The sequence below is a fragment of the Dermochelys coriacea genome, chromosome 21, assembly GCF_009764565.3.
Source record: "Dermochelys coriacea isolate rDerCor1 chromosome 21, rDerCor1.pri.v4, whole genome shotgun sequence".
NCBI classification, from domain to species: domain Eukaryota; kingdom Metazoa; phylum Chordata; order Testudines; family Dermochelyidae; genus Dermochelys; species Dermochelys coriacea.
The window spans coordinates 15,056,262-15,072,902 of NC_050088.1; the positions used below are offsets into that span (position 1 = coordinate 15,056,262).

Consider the following 16,641-nt stretch of genomic DNA (forward strand, 5'->3'; position numbering starts at 1 on the left):
CCTTCCCTCCCCCATAGGCTTGCTTGAAATCCACACAAGGATTTCTCTAGGCAGGTTCAGTTTACACCTATCGGCCTGTGTGCCAGCGTGGGGGCACCAAGCACTGCTCACCCTGGAGCAGGGGCAAGGACACTTGGAATGAGGATCGCCAAGCCGTGACAGAGCCCTGCAGGGGCAAGGCATGGTCGCTGGATGGGAGGCAAAGAGAAGGATGCGGAACGAAGGGCCTTGCACTGCAGCAGACAGCTGTCCCTCCAGGAGGGAGCTTTGCATGGGGCCGCTGCCGATTGCACGGTAGCTCACAGAGCGCCTTGCTGCGTGCACAGGCTGTGCTCTGATCACATTGCACTATACAGCCTGGCGTGGGGAGCAGCCTGTGGGGAACTTTTAGGACTGCAGGTGTGTGGGAATAACAGCCTGGCCCAAGTGTTGATCGGGCTGGCTCACCACCCATCTCAGCGCCCCCCTCCCACGCAAGCTTGGCAGCTGGAAAGTCCCTGATGTTTAGTCCTCCCACGGGGCTAACTGGCCCCAGCATGGGCCGTGGCCCTGCTAAGATAGCCATCCTGCCCTGGGCTGTTCTCCGCTGGGTACACCTCCACCTAGGCTCCCCAGTTCCAGAGGGCTGAAGCAATCCCAGAGGCATTGGTTGGGGGCATGTTTGAGGGCACTTGGGGCTTAGATGCCGAACCGAGCACAAGGCATGAGATTTGCCCAAGGCATAGGCACCACTTAAGTCATCAAAGCCAGCTTTGAATGGGGCCTAAGTGTGTTTCTAAGCCTGGTGCTACCCTCTCCGCCAGGGGAGTCGCCCCCAGAGAGGGGACTGGGCCCTAAGTGTTATAGGGGAACACCCTTCAAAACTAGGGACTGGAAAACCGGTTCCCGGAAAATCAGAACTGACCCATACTTGCTCCCAGGACTCGGGGCCGAATGGAACCTTGAGGGAGGGTTGGAAAAGTTGCTGTCACTTTTTTAAATGCAATTTTTGCAGCTGCTCCAGCCAGTCTGTGTCCCGTTTGGGACTAGCAGTCAGAGAGCCCAGATACTGCAGGGGCCTGCACTCCCAGCCTGCAGCTCTGGAATCTCCAGGGAAACTGCAGCCTGAATTTTGGAGCCAAGAGTTCTGACCAGACAGACCCATGTGGCTGGACGCTCAGCCTGGCAGAGGCTCTGACCCTCTGGGGAAGTTCCCAAATGACAAGTCTTTTGCTCCCTTTCAGTGCTCCTTATTACTCATGACACTCTCCCCCATCATTGCCCAGCTAGTCTCCTTGTGCAATGTTCCAGCTTTGTCTTTCAGTGATGGTTTCCTCACTGGCTGAGTCCAGCCAGAGGACAAGAGACCTAATACTCCTACCACCTAAGGGAAATCGCCAATATCACAAGTGATGAAGGCCTTTGTTTTCTGTGCAGGAGCAGGGTTCTAGCCCCAGCTTTGCACATGCCTGTGATTTACCCACTGAGAGTATCTGTGGCACATGGATTTGTTATTGTTGCATGGGGGAAAACTGAGGCAGGAGGCAATTAAGTGACTTGGCTGTAGCCATGCAGGAAGTCAGTGCTGGGAGCAGAACTCGGGAGCCCCTGCTCGCACCTCTAGACCCATTCTCCCTCCACAGAGACTTTCTGGGTCTGCCCTCGAGAAGCAAGCGTAGCTGGGGAAGTGAACTAGCAAGAGCAGCATTCTTCGACTGCCAGGGACTCTCGTGTTCCCGCTGGCTTCATCCTGAGTAACTAGCTCTCCCCGCCCTCCCAGATGGAGCCAGAACTGAAAGCCAAGACGGCAGCTGGGAGAACGGGTGGAGGGAAGGGAATTAAACCAGGGGAAATAGTCATAAGGGGGGGAATTAAAAACCCAAATCCAAAGAAGCCCCATTTGTAGTGAGCTGTTGAAGAAACCGACGGATCATCCAAGGGGCTGGCAATACTGCTTCAGATGGGTTAGCAAGTGAATTATCTTAGCAGCACCGAGAGCCTCCCACTCCCTGCCCGGCTTGCAGAGCAGGAGCCAGTGTGCTGGGGAGGGATGTTTCGGTCAGCGAACATCTGGTGAGAAATGGGATTTGCCTTCCCAGATTTTGCATTCCTCTGCGTACGGCCTACGGGGAGCGTGTGAGTGGAGACTGCTTAGCCCAGGGCTCTGGTGAGTCAAACCCCCTTTCTCATTCTCCGATGTACTGTGCCTCCCGAATGCAGGCGGGTTGCACTTAGCCCTGGGCTGCAACTCAGGATGTTTGGCTAGAAGGAGCTGGGCTGCAGGGAGCTGCCATGCTCAGGCAGGGAGCTCCCTCCCAGGAGGCTGCAGTGCAGTGGAAAGTGGCTGCAGTGCAGGCAGCCCTGTGCGAGTGGAAGTAATAGGCTGCTGCAATGGACTGCGGTCCTGGGAGCACCGTTGCATTCACTAGGGCTGTGACATGAAAACTTGAGAAGTGGACAGTGGGATTAAGAAGAAAGTGACCCCCCGTGGTGGTTTATTCTTCCTTTCTCTTGTTTCCTCTCCTTTACAGCATTCGTGCATGTAGTATCTGAACAGCTCATGAACAGTCATGGGTGGCGCCGGGAGGCTGGGAAGTGTTTTCCCTATTTTACAGATGGAGAAACTGAGGCACGGACTTGCCCACAGACCCAGGAACAGATCCTAAGTTCTAGTCCAACGCCTTCTCCACAGGCCCATCCTTCTGCCCCGTCACATGGCAGAACGCTGCTTCTTCCACCGGCTGGGGGTCGAGGCACGGGACAGGCCTGTTCCCACTTGCGTGGTCACATTTCCTTTCGCTTCTTTTCGTTTGCCTAGCCCAGCCCCTGGCCAAGTCGTACAAACTAGCCACGAGCTAGGAAAGCAAAGGGTGGATCTGGGCCAGCCCGGCTCAGCCTCTCAAAGCTACGACCTGTGTGTAGGCCCAGGGGAAAGCTGAAGCGAAGGGAGGGGCTGGGTGCGGCTCATTTGCATGCCAGCCCCCAGCAGGCTTTTTGAGCATGCCGCGTGTCCAGAATGGTTCGTGAGCTGTGAGCCACGTTTGCGTAGACGGGGGTCACTGCACTCCAGCCTTGGGGAGGTTTCCCGCTCGGAGTTGGACAGTGAAACTCCAGTCGCATGGGATGTAGAGTCTTATAACCCAGCGCTGATGGTGTGGGTGTGAGACTGGACAATGGGCCAGGGCGGAAGCTCCCTGCGAATGGGGGTGAGGGAGCAAAGGGAGGTATTGGGACTAGGTGTGGAGAGGTGGAGGGCTGGGGGTTCAGACCTTCCGCTCCCAGGCCCATGGAGAGAAATCTGGGGGCCCAGCACAACCTGTTTGCTGGGGCATCTCCCCTTGCTCCTGCACTTCATTTACACAGAAGTTACAGCAGTTTTGGGGGCACATCTCAGCTCAGGGCCCTAACACAATTGTCTCCCTTCCCCACCCCCTTGTCAGCCCTGCCTGGGCCCATTCCAGCCCCTCTGGGTCCCACTCCCTGCTCCCTGGCTCCATCCTGGGCACCACGGCAGCTGCACCAGCCCCTGCAGGTCCCCCTGTCGCCTCTGCCCTCCCCCCAGGCATGTGTGAGTCCCTGCAGTATTTCCACTGCGGGGATGCTAACCTTCCCATTCCCCTCTCCCCACCTGTGCTGTCACCCCTGAGTACAATAACACCTCCTTTAGCATGCGCTCAAGGGGGTAACGAGATCATTCATCCACAGCATTATCAGAATGTCTGGACATGCTCAGCAAAGCTTCCAGTATTAACCTTAACTCTGACCCCTGTTTCCCCTCCCCAGCCTTAACTTTAACTCTTCCCCCTGTTTCCCCTCCCCCCACCACCATTTCTAACTGCAGTCACATGGCCTCTTGCTGTACTAGGGCATCCACCTCTCGCACCTGGGTTAGGAGCAGGAGGGTTGTGCCAAGAGGGTCAGGTAGGAGTAGGGGGAACCTGTATGTTCCATGTAGCTATTCTAGTGTCACCCAGTGGTGGAGGGTGGATGCTAAAGTAGCACGGCAGGCTACTGGATAGGCCATCAAAAGCCGTGGCACCTTATCCTCGCTCTCGTTGGCTCTGACGCTTGCTGTGGCAGAGACGCCGTGCTCCAGTGGGGAGAGCGTCTGAGTGGAAGTCAGGGGCCCTGAGCTCGCTTCCCAGATGGGGCGATTCCCACCTGCACTCTGCAAAAAGCGCTGCACAAGTGCTGAGGATAGCTGCGCAGCGGATCCGGGCCTTTGTGTTCCACCACGTTGGCGGAGGAATTTCCTTAGCTCCTGCCCTGCCCCTTTGTGGGTTATTTACCCTCATGCAGAAAAGGCACCAGGCAAGTGCAGTGTGCTGTGGGATGAGGATGCTGGCCTGGCTCCTGTTGCACAAGGCTATAGTCATGGCACATTGACCTAACCAATAGAGCACTGGATTTAGGGCCACAACCTTGTGGCTCTGGTCTCCTGTGGGGTCATTAGGTGCTACTGGAATAGAAATAATGCTAAGGTGCAAGGCAGTGGAGAATCAAGCTTCCCTAACAGCCTGGTGCTTTGCATGTGACATCCTCAGCTGCAACTCCAAGAGATCAGCATCCAAGCAGGAGAGACCACGTGCTTTGCACTGGAGTGGGTCAGAGGCTGGCTGGGAATGCGAGAACATAGTGCCTGTGAGCTGCTTGTATCCACCTCACCACCTGCCCATTGTCCCCCAGCAGAGGCGGGGGAAGTGGGCAGCCAAGGTTTCAGGGGCGGGAAGCATTACTGCAGGCCAGCTGTGGCTGGCAGGCTTCCCAGCTGTGCTCCGCAAGGCCCTGTAATCTGAGCACATTCCCAAGACCAGCAGAGGGCTTCCCTGCACATCTGTCCTGGGCGGTGCTTGGACAGGACAAGAAAGAGGCTCTTAAGCAGGGGAAAGTTTCCCCGCCAGCCTGTGCTGGGGAGTGCATTACTCCAGCCCCTGCAGGCCCTGCCTAATGATGCTCAGGCTAGGAAACTACAGGGATGCGATGAGACAGACACCCAGGCCAGGCTCAGGGAGAGCGAACAGCTCCGCCTGCCTGCCCCTCCAGCGCAGCAGAGAGCTAGAAGGCTGGAACAGGCAGTGTCAGCATGCAGCAGGTCCCAGCAGGGATCATAATTTATACTGCAGCTAACAGCATCTCCGGGGGTCACTAGGACAGGGGATACTCCCAGGGTAGCACACAGGAGGAAGGCCAGATATAGGACAGGGCTGTCCAACGCGAGGTCCTCCATCGAGAAGGAAGACATGCAAGCCAGACCTACCGACTGGGGGGTTGTGTCCTGGAAAGCAGGGACTCAGACAATCTTTAGCGGGGCCAGAGTGGACCAGCAACGGAACACGAGTGCCCAGCGAGATGCTGTGGCCAAAAGCACGACTGCAATATCTGAGCGTTTCAACAGGAGCGGTGAGCAGGAGCAGGAAGGCGACTTTACCTCTGTGTGCGGCACTGGGGAGACCAATACTGAAACGTTGCTTCCAGTTGTGGGGCCCACGATTTTTGAAAGGACGTTGCAAAATGGGAGCAGGCGCAGAAAAGAGCCACCAAAATGATTCAAGGGCTGGAGAAAATGCCGGACAGCGACAGACTTGCTGTGCTCGGTCTGTTTAGATGATCAAAAAGAAGAGTGAGAGTAAATACCTTCCCGGGGAGAACACAACAGGCTTATGGGGCTCTGCAATCTAGCAGAGAAAAGTAGAAGGAGAGTCAGTGGCTGGAAGCTGAAGCCAGACAAAGTACCAGTATTTAACCGTGAGTCGCAACAAACTCCCCAGGGAAGCAGTGGAGTCTCCATCTCTCGATGTCTTTAGATCCGGCCAGGACACCTTTCTGTTGAGCTCAGCACAGGGGCAACTGGGGGAAATTTCCTGGCAGGAGGTCAGACAAGGTGAGCTAATCGTCCCTTCTGGCCTTCAACACTTTGAACACTGGCTGCAGGGGCTGGTGACAGGCCTGTAGCCTCCAGGGAAGCAGCTCCAAAGCAGCCCACATCAGGGCGGAAAGTTGTTCCCCGCTTTAGATGTGGTTAACGCACCGGACACAGCCCCTGTGAAATGAGCTGTCAGGTTTCAGACCACATCACAGTCACTGCTAATTGGGTCCCTTAGAGGGCGTCTCCGCCGAGAGACCAAGGGGGGACCGAGTCAGGCAGACCCCCAGGCCCTCTCAGCCCTAGACGTCATCCCTCCAGCAAAGCATGTGGGAAACTCGCACTGATATGTGCTGCACTTGTTCCAGAGACGTACAGAGACCATCAGGCTCTTCTCCTGGCCCTGTTACATTCACACGTGCACAAGCTCTCCCAGACCAACAGGTGCCAGCCCCCTTCCTCGTGCACGCCGCATGCTGGTATAATCGTACAAAGCACGCCGAGCCCATCCTGGTTCCACACTGAAGGGGGAATTCACCCGGACGCCTCCTCCGATGGGCCAGTGCACTCCCACTTACCAATGGGGAGGCTGGCAGCTGGCATACCACGAAGGCAGAGCATGCTGCTGTTACCCCTTTTTACCCATGCAGTTGGCCAAAGTTTGTGGGTCTGGCAGGTTGTTTTTGCTAGGAGGAGAAAGTGATGGTGGAGTCGGGTATTAAGGTTGCCAACCCTCCAGGATTGGCCTGGAGTCTCCTGGAATCGGCATCGATCTCCTGGTGACTATTGAAAGCAATCTGGGAGATTTTAATTGGATATTTTAAGAAAATGACATTAAGTCATGTTGGGGATGGGGAGGAAATCTCCCGAAATAGCTTCAGTCAGAATTGGGTATCCTTGGCGTAGTGATGTTTATTTACAAGACCGTACATAAAGTCCTGTTTCCCTGAACACAGCAGGACTCAAACTCTAGGAGTTAGTGTCTTTGCTCACATCTCCAACCCCCGGTCAGCCAATACTCAGCCTAAAAGCTCTCCCTCTAGGCTTTTCTCAGGGGCACACGCCCAGGGCTTGTTTAGGTTGTGTCTGAAACTTCCTTGCTGCCTTCTCCTTCCTTCTCCAATGTTTCTCCCCTTCTCTCTCCCCAAAACCCTCCACTTGCATCGTGCCAATTGCTGAGCCCACTCAGGTGTGCCTTACCTTTGTTTTGGGTGCTGACCTGCCTGCGTTTTGGTTTGAAGCCCCCTTTTGGATCTGAATTTTATCCCACAGGCTACACTCTGCACTCACCCAGTTTCACCCAGCCCCACCATGCCATCACATGCTTTACAGGAGGGGGGGGAACCTGCATTCACTTACCCCCTTCTGTTAGCTGTTTCCTCTGATATGCTCCCCTCCTCCATTTATCACGTACACGCCCGTAGGCCCTGTCTCTGTCCGCTGTAATTGAAGAGGCTCAGGGCTGGCTCAAGACACAGTGGGTATCCCCATGTCACCTGGATAATACGCCGTTAGCATCCACAGCGCTAACCTTGCATTGCCCCAGGCGCTGCTGGCCTCATTCTCTGTGCATGGCCGCAGGGCCCTCTGTCTTTTGCTGTGGGACGCCATGGGGCAGCAGCCCAGATTGTCCAAGAACACACTGGATACAAACACAACTGGGCAGCGTGGCCGGCACAGATACAAGAGGGTAAACAGTGGGAAAGCGGCTATGTGGCGACAACTCTGTCCTGTTTGCTGTGACGGGGTCAGATGAGAGGGAGAGTCTTAACCTGAACAGAGGGAGCTGCCCGCAGGAGATGTGAAGCCTAGAGCAGACATGCTAAAGGAGCCAACCAGAGACATCTGCATGGGGCAGGCCTCTGCCCCTCGTGCAGCTGGTTCCTTATAAGGAGCTGAAGCAGTTTGGGGGGCAGGGCCTGAGGGGCTGCAGAGGAAGTGGTTTGGGTGGGGCAGATAAGAGAGGCTCTGTGAGGGAAGCTGTGTGTGCTCCCCTGGCTGTGAGGTAAGAGCCATGCCCTAGGACAGCTTGGGGACTCCGTGAGTGACTGTGGATGTTCCCTTTTCTTAGGGTTACCATATCTGAACATTCAAAAAAGGGGACACTCCATGGGAGGGAGAGGTATTTGCTCATGCCCCCCTGCCCTGGGCCCCACCCCAACTCCACCCCTTCCCTGCCCCCATTCCAACCCCTTCTCCAAAGTCCCCACCCCAACTCCGCCCCCTCCCTACCCCATTGCACCCCTTCCCCAAATCCCCACCCCGGCCCCGCCTCCTTCCCCTCCTCCCCCCTCCCCCCTCCCAGCCACACCTGGGAGCTGGGGGAATAGTGGGCACTCTCTCGAGTGATCAACATTCACTCTCTTTCTTGAATGATCAACTCTTCTTTGGGGAAAAATAATAATGGCAAAATCCCGGACGTTTTTAGATATTTAAAAATTCCTCCCGGACGGTGATTTAAGAACCAAAAAGCCGGACATGTCTGGGGAAATACAGACGTATGGTAACCCTGCCTTTTCTGCTTGTGTTTGAAGAACTTTGTGAATACGGAAACCAGCCCCCACGCAGGGCTGTGAGCAAAGGAGAAAGACTGCATGGGGCTGAAGGAGCCCTGCCCCTGAAGAAGGGGAAATGGGGCAGGCACTGCAGAGGTACCCCTGGCTTGGGTGGCAGCCATGCTGTCACACTGGGTTACAAAGCGGCACTGATAGGGCCAGATCCTCTGCTGGTGTAAATAAGTATTGCTTCGTTAAAGGGAATGCAGCAGCCTGTTGAGGATCAGGCCTAGCACATGGACCGGCCCTTAGATTTCTTTAGAGCAGGGGGCTCAAATAGGAGATGATGTGTGTGAGTCATGGGGCTAGTCTACCCAGGGAAATGTACCGTGTGGACAGGCTTATTCTGGAGTAAGCATGTTCACACTAGATGTTATGCTGATCAGTTTCCACAAGCCCTCAGGGAGTCTGACTGGTTTAACATATACACAAACGGGCTGGGGAAAGTGACGCTTCCCTACGCTAATTTCCTGGAGTCCAAGGCCACTGGTCTGGTCTGACCTCCTGCACGGCACAAGCCACAGAAGTCTCCTGTACTTGCGCAGCTCTTCTTGCAGAGTGCAAGTGGGAATCACCCCATCTGGGAAGCGAGCTCGGGGCCCCAACTTCCACCTGCTATCTCTGATACGCAAGACCTAAACTACGAAGGGTGTTGCAGAGCCAGATCAGCCCGGCACAGTGCCTAGATACAGTGGTAACTGGCCCCCTAGAAATGCCTACAGCAGATGGCTGGAGGGCAGTGCTACGGGTCACTGGTGAAATAGACCATACAGGACAGGTTTTCCAATGAGCTCGGCATGCTGGGGGCTGAGCTCTTCTGCAGACCTGCTTCCATGTGTGCAAGGCCCCCAAGTAATCAGGTGGCCTTTCCTACCAATGGGAGGGTGTCTGATAGAACCTGGTGGAGTGGGCCAGTCTGGGGGTGGCAGTGATATAGGTTAATCTGTTTGCAATAAATCAGCTCTTGCTTTGCTTAATTCTCTGCCGAGCTAGGTGTTCAGGGCACAAGGCAGTCAGCTCCTCTTCAGGGCAGCACATAAGGACTCCAGAGGCTAAACAGCGATGGAGTTTAGAGCCAGCTGTCCTCTTTTTAGGTGAATTACGGCACAGCGTGATTGACTGCTGTCTTGCAAACCTGCCTGCGTGAAGGAAACCAAGAGGAGGATCTGTTCCCTGGCCTGTGCTCGGTGGAGGCTGCCTGCTCTGGGATCATGGCCCTGGGGGCAAAGCACAATTCAGATTAAGATACAAAATAATAACGTCACCGGGAGTTGTACAGGGTCCCTGAAGCAAAGCAGGTACTGGGAGGCAGAAAGGCTCTCCCCTGGTTTTGTTCTGCATCTGTGCCCCAGCCTGGTTAAGGCCAAGTTTCCTATTGGTGCACTTCTTGTTAGACCCCTAAATAAGAGGCCTGATTTCTGTCTATGTAGATATTTGCTCTGTTGTTGTAGGATCCGAGTAGCTCACCATCAATGGCTTAACCCTCACATGTCCCAGGAGGTAGGGGAGTTATGCTCTAGGGATTATTGAGGGGCAGTTCTCTGGCCTGCACTATACAGGGGTCAGACTAGATGATCACACTGGTCCCTTTGGGCTTTGGAATCTATGAAGCTGGTTTCACAGCCATGGAACTGCTGCACAGGGTAGGTGAAGTGATTTGCCTCGATTGGAACCCAGGTCTCTGGGTCTGTGTCAGAGCTGAGCTGTGCTAAACCCAACCTCTGCTGGACCCTGTGCCAGGTCACAGCGGGAGTGTCCTGCCACTGGGGCCAGGTGGCCCTGAATCAGAGATCCCAGTCAGCCTTGTGCAGCTGCCTCTCTCTGCTACGTCTGAGCTTGGGGGCAGATCAGAGGCCAGAGTGCCACTGCTGGAGTCGGACCCGCCTGCACCAGGTCTGGTTCAGTATGTGCAGGCAACTTGGGACATGCAGCACACGAGATCCCCAGAACAGTCGCAAATCCTGTCTCCTGGCAGCCCTTGGAGAACCCACGCAGGGTGATACCAGCCTCTCTCTTCAGTCTGATAGGCCCAGCTGAGCGTTTCTCTGTTGCCTGCAGTTACCCAGCTGGCAGTGCCCACCTAGGTGTGCTTCAATACACTAGTTTATGGTGGGTAGAGACTGTTACGCATCCCGGGATACTTCGTAGATTTCAGTGATAAATATGGGAAAGAGGAGAGAGCCTCAGAGGCAGAGACAAGGGAGAAGAGCTGGGTGTTCAGATGAGATTTAGACAGAGATGGCCAGCGCAGGAGCTCTGGGGGGTGCAATGCTGCAGTGGAGAATGCTCTTGCACCCCGTCAGGGAGGAGGCTGGCACTAGCTGAGCAGAGCAAGCCTGTATCCTGGCAGGAGACACAGGGAGCTTGGAAGCTGAGCAGAGCACTAGATCCTGGTAGCATTCACCTGTCCTGGCTGAGTGTTTACAGCTGATTTCACAGAGAGCGAGAGAGTGCTTTGCACTTAGGGTTCTTCAGATCTGTTGTTGCTTTGAACCCCAAACCGGGTCGTGACCTCAATTTCCTGTAATCTGACTAAAGTGCTGGGTGGAGCGATATGGACTCCAGGTGGCTTCTTAATGGAAATTGAATTCTTGCAATCGTTTCATCTGCCCATTTTTCTCCGGCATATGAAAGGAATTCCTCTCGGCCACTCGAGGGCTCAGACGGTGACCTGTTCTGTGTGGCTGGACCTCATCCCCTGCTTTCAGGGGCAAGGCACCATACGGGACAGGTGAGAATCTCCCTGAAATGTGGATCAAGTGAGGAGATGGAGGGGAATTGTGTAGAAATGGATAATCAGGGAAATGGCCATTGCATTCTGGCCATTGTACTGGGGTCCTCCCCCCCCTGCACCCACAGCATTGTGACAAGGGGAACCTCAAAAACAGCACTGGGACCCAGCTTCAGGCAACAGACCTGGATCCCAACTTTCCTGGAGGTCTGTGGGGTGTGGATGACAAAGGGAGCTTTATTCAGACCCATCCACAAAACGGGGGCCAGCTGCAAGTTGTGAATCTGGAGTTGGACGTCTCCAAAGTTTTAGGTGGGTTTGGATCTGGGGGAGGGTTGGTGCATGTGATGCCATGTTTGCTTGCAATATATTACCCAACCTCTAGGTGTCTCTGTGCTGTGTAGTGTCCAGAGAGGTTATGGTCCATGGTGAATGAGCACAACAAAGCTGGAGCTCAAGCTGTGTGGAAGATTGTTTGTGTCTGTAGTTGTAGCTAGAACACCAGTTTAAGAAAGACTGTGATACCATAGGCCAGAGACATGATCTATGCTATCTCTGCTCCAAAGATTTGGTGGAAATCACCTATAAGAATGGATCTTAAATGTTTCTGAATGAAGTAACCCTCTTTTTAGTGCTTCCTGCTGATGTTTCCTGCTTCTGTCTAAGCCAGAAGCATCCCAGGTACAGCCCCTCTTGCAGTTGATTGGGATGGGCTTTTAGACCAGGGCCAGTGGTCTATCCTTGTGGGGATGGGGTAGGCAGATTGATGAGCGATGCTGTTACTGCCATGAGATTGGATCCAGAGGGCAGCACTGGGGCTCCTGGCAAGTTGACTGCAGGGTCCTGTGTGTCGGAGGACACCCCTGTGCTCATGAGAGAAGCAGGGCCCCTGAGCCAGCACCCCTCGGCTTGGCCAGCTCAGGGTCCCCAAGAAGCGGTGCCCTGTCTGTGATCATGCTTTCTCCGGGCTATAGCCAGGCAGACACTACAGCCTCTCTGTTGCCTGGATTCTGCAGTCAGTTCCCCAAAGTCCAAGCAAAGCTCCAAAAATACAGTCCCGGGGTAAAGGATCTGGGGTAAATGGCTGGGGCAGACAGGGACTCCATCCCCTCCAGCAGGGTGGGCTGGAGAGGGGTAGCCTATTATGCAGATCTTTAAGGGATCCTGAGGCCAAGGAAACAATCCTATTGCCAGTGGGCAGGGTCACGGGTCTCCTCATTAGTCCAAATCCCAGCAATTCCTCTGCCCCCCATAGTCTGGGCACCACACTGCCTGAGGAGGCCCTCTACCACCCCATCTAGGAGCATCTCCCCCATTCGCCCCCAAGCCCAGCCTTAATCTGCTCTGCTTTTCTCTTCCCTCCCCAGCCTGCAGACTCTCTGACGATGAATGGGACGGCCAACGTGAACGTGACTGGCCGGAGCCATTATGCGTCTGCTATCCCAGTGCCCCGCGCTATGTCTCAGAGCAAGCTGCCCTCGAGGCAGAGCAGCCTGGGGGCCCCCCCTTCCCAGCGGGCGGCATCACCACGGCCGGGGAAGGCGCCAGGCTGCATGGGCAGTCCGGCAGCCAAAGGCTCCAAGCCCAAGAGCCTTTCTAAAGCCCCCGTGGAGGCCGAGCCTGGGCCGGAGACACCAGAGGCATCGGAGGGCAAAAGGGCCGACGGGATGGAGTCTGGGCTCAGCCAGAGCACTAGGACTCCAGGCAGCAGCCCCCGGGGGGGGCCAAAGGCGACACCTCGAGCGACGGGGGCTCCGAAGAAGGCTCTGGTTCAAGGGACAGAGAGAGAGAAGGAGAGTCCGAAGCCCGGCGAGGCCTACAGCAGCCACAGCACCAAGAAGGGCTCAGGGAAGCTGAGTGGCGCAGCCGAGCTGGCCAAGACCCCTCACTTGCAGGGGAAGAGCCCCTCTCGCTTCAGCCTGTGCAGTGAGTCTGGGCTGCCCAGCGTCCCAGAAGGATCCAGTGCCAAGAGGCCCCAGAGCTGCCCGGTGAAAGGCCAGTGGGTGTCGGAAGCCCTCTGGAAAGGCAGTGGGGTGCCCAAGGCAGCCAGGGGTGAGGACAAGTCCCCGGGGATCTCACTGGGCACCAGCAACCCCATGCAGAATAAGGAGCCAGCCATCAGCTTCTCCTCAGTCCCACAGCAAAGTCACCCGGTCACCGCCACCGTGGCACCCTTCCACTACCGGTGAGTTCCCTGCCCAACAGTGTGCAGGGCACAGGGCTCCTTTGCGGGCAGGGGCATCTCATCTTCCCCTCCCCCGACTCTTCCCACCCCACACAAACCACGGGGCCATCTTCCCATGCCCCTCATTGGCACTGGGAGCATTTGCGGGGGTAGGGTAGGCTCACACCATGGAGCTTGGGGAGTGGCTTTCAGAGATCAGTTATGAGGAATGTGGAGCTTAGTCCATGCATGGGTTGGGGGCTGGGCATGCTCAGTGAGCAGTTGTGGGGGGCAGGCAAACAGGGTGAGGGGTTGGGCATATGCAGAGGGGCGGTGGGGTTGCTAACTTTCTAATTGCAAAAAAGAAATAAGTGAGCTGTAGCTCTCGAAAGCTTATGCTCAAATAAATTTGTTAGTCTTTAAGGTGCCACAAGTACTCCTTTTCTTTTTGCGAATACAGACTAACACGGCTGCTACTCTGAAATCTTTCTAATTGCACAAACCCAAACACCCTTGCTCTTCCCTGCCACGCCCCTTGCCTGAGGCCCCACCCCCTCACTCCATCCCCCCTCCATCTGTCACTCGCTATCCCCCACCCTCACTCACTTTCACCTGGCTGAGGCAGAGGGTTGGGGTGTGGGAGGGGGTGCAGGATCTGGGAGGGAGTTTGGTTGCAGGAGGGGGCTCAGGGCTGGGGCAGGGGGTTGGAGTGCGGGAGCAGGTGCAGGCTCTGGGAGGGAGTTTGAATGTGGGAGGGGGCTGGGGCAGGGAGCTAGGGTGCAGGAGGGGGTGAGGAGTGCAGGCTCTGGGATGGAGTTTGGGTGAGGGGGGCTCAGGGCTGGGACGGGGGTTGGGATGTAGGAGGGGGTTTGGGGTGCAGGCTCCAGCCGGGCAGCGCTTACCTCAGGCGACTCCTGAAAGCGATCGGCATATCCGGCTCCTAGGCTCAGGGGCGGCCAGGCGGTTCTGCACCCTGCCCCTGCCTACAGGCACCGCCCCTGCAACTCCCATTGGTCGCAGTTCCTGGCCAATGGGAGCTGTGGAGTCGGTGCCCAGGGCAGGGATGGCACGCAGAGGCTCCCTGGCTGTCCCTGTGCCTAGGAGCTAGACAGACGTGCCGACCACTTCCAGGAGCCGCGCAGAGCCAGGACAGGCAGGGAACCTGCCTTAGCCCCGTTGTGCTGCCAACCAGACTTTTAGGGACCTAAAATCTCCCAGGTTGGCTTCTGTAGCCACCCAGAGATCGAGGCCCATTCCAGGAGACTCCCGACCAATCCGGGAGGGTTGGCAACCCTAGGGGGGCCCAGAGTCATGGTGGGGATTGGAGGTGGGGTGGGGGTTGGTTGCACACACAGTGAGTGGGCAGCGTGGGGGTTGGGCACGTACAGTCGTGGTGGGGTTGGGCTGGGCACAGACAATGAGGGGCTCTGGGGGGCTGCTCCTGCTGTTCACCCCTGTCATTCTCATGCTCTGCTTGCCAAAATCGTGCCTCAAGTCTTGGTGGTTCTGAAAGTAGGGGGAGCTCTGTCCTGCCCTGCTGGAAGGGAGAGAGCTGTGCTCCTGGAAGCATCCCTCCTCCACCACCCGCCGTGGTGTTGATCCCAGCCACACTCGCAGGAGCCATGCACCGAACTGTATCCCATAACAGCTGCACGCGAGGGACGGTCCCACAGGCTCCTGGGGGTGGGGAGAGGGGCAGCGTCCAGCTGGGCAGCATTAGAGTAGCTCGGATGAGTCTGCGGCTGGGTCTGTCCTGTGCGGTTAAACGGCTGGATCCTTCACAGTCTTCCCAGAGGCCCACACCGTTTCAGCTCCCCATTCTATACTCCCTGACCCCTTAGCTGGTGCAGTCAGACCTAGCCCCTAAGCACCAGAGGCCCATGCTGATGTTTCTAGCCTTTGTGGATGTAGAGAAAAGGTTGATAATGTGGCCTGCCTGTGACCCTGGCAGCAATACCAGAGTCTGCAGGGAGCCTGAGCCAATGGCTCTGAAGGGTGTGAACTGCAGCAGGCATCTCCAAATGGTGTGAACTCCCAGGGCTCCACCAGCTTCCACGCAAGAGTGGGGAAAGCAAGAGTGCAGCATTGGGAGGGGAGAGGGCACCCTGCCACTGCCAAGCCAAGCTGGGGGGCGAGGCCACAGGGTGGTTCCATGGACAGCTGTCTGGGAACACAACGATCCCCTGTGGAACAGAGTATTCCCCTGGGAAAAGCCTGCCCGGGCTGAGTGGCTGAACAAGACAGTGGGGTAGGAAGTGTGGAGCAACTTGGAGCAAACCACTGATCCCTGTGTTATCTACCCATCCAACTGGGTGTAAATCAGGAGTAACCCCTGTGGAGCTAGTGGCAGTTACACTGGTCTCAGTAAGAGAAGCACCAGACCCAAGTCCTGATCTCTTTAGACCCATAAGCATCACATCACTGACCTCATGGAAGGAACGAGGATCCAACACGTGTTTAAACACCCCCAGACCACTGGGATGGGTTCCCTAGGGAGGTGGTGGAATCTCCTTCCTTAGAGGTTTTTAAGGTCAGGCTTGACAAAGCCCTGGCTGGGATGATTTAGTTGGGGTTGGTCCTGCTTTGAGCAGGGGGTTGGACTAGATGACCTCCTGAGGTCTCTTCCCACCCTGATCTTCTCTGATTCTATGAATCCTTAATGAGTCCCAGACCCATTTCCAAATCCAAAGGCCATGAGGAGGGCCAGATGGGCTCCCTGCTGCCATCAGAGGCCAGGCCCTACCTCCGAGCCAAGAGAGGCAGCCTGGCAACCAGCTGTGCCTTCTGCTGCCTCCTTGACTCACCCTTTCTGTCATGGTCCCCTCCGGCTGTGGGGCCCGGATCTTCTGGCTTCCCCTGTCACTGCTACTGGAAGTGGGGCCGGTTGAGTCTGCTGCCCGGCAGCCCAACGAGCTTTCAGTCCCCAAATGGCTGGGGAATGAACCTCTACCCCAGGGGACTACCCTGCATCTCCAGGGCCCTGCTTTTCATGCATGCATGACAGTAGACCTCTTGGCCAACACCTGACATGACGGGTTGAACCAGGGATCTCCAGAGCTAAAAGCAGCAGCTGCCACAGCTTGAGCTAAACAGCCCAGACGTCCTGCTTGAGGGCTGTAACAGACTCATTTCCCCTGTGGAGAAGGGGACTTGTAACACATTCACTGGGGGTCACACATGCACTGACCCTACTCCTTTCTCCATCTCCAGGCTGCAGGGAGACAGGGAGAAGAGTGAATTCTCCCAGGAGAAGCGCGTGGTAGAGGAACCGACCAGCCCTGCAGATGGGCCTGAGCTGGGCTTCCCAGGCTTGGGTGAGTCAAGCTAGGATTCACTCCTCTAGGGATTG

The 16,641-nt window shown here is 56.2% G+C and overlaps 1 protein-coding gene across 1 annotated transcript in view; it reads left to right on the forward strand.

The window, feature by feature from the left end:
- The first annotated feature begins 1,995 nt into the window (after positions 1-1,995).
- NAV1 (neuron navigator 1) overlaps positions 1,996-16,641 on the forward strand; it is a 226,870-nt gene continuing 212,224 nt past the window's right edge. Inside the window, 3 exon segments of the mRNA XM_038380090.2 lie at positions 1,996-2,146; positions 12,496-13,313; positions 16,503-16,606. Of these exon segments, the coding sequence (XP_038236018.2) occupies positions 12,514-13,313; positions 16,503-16,606 (904 nt within the window). The 5' untranslated portion in view covers positions 1,996-2,146; positions 12,496-12,513.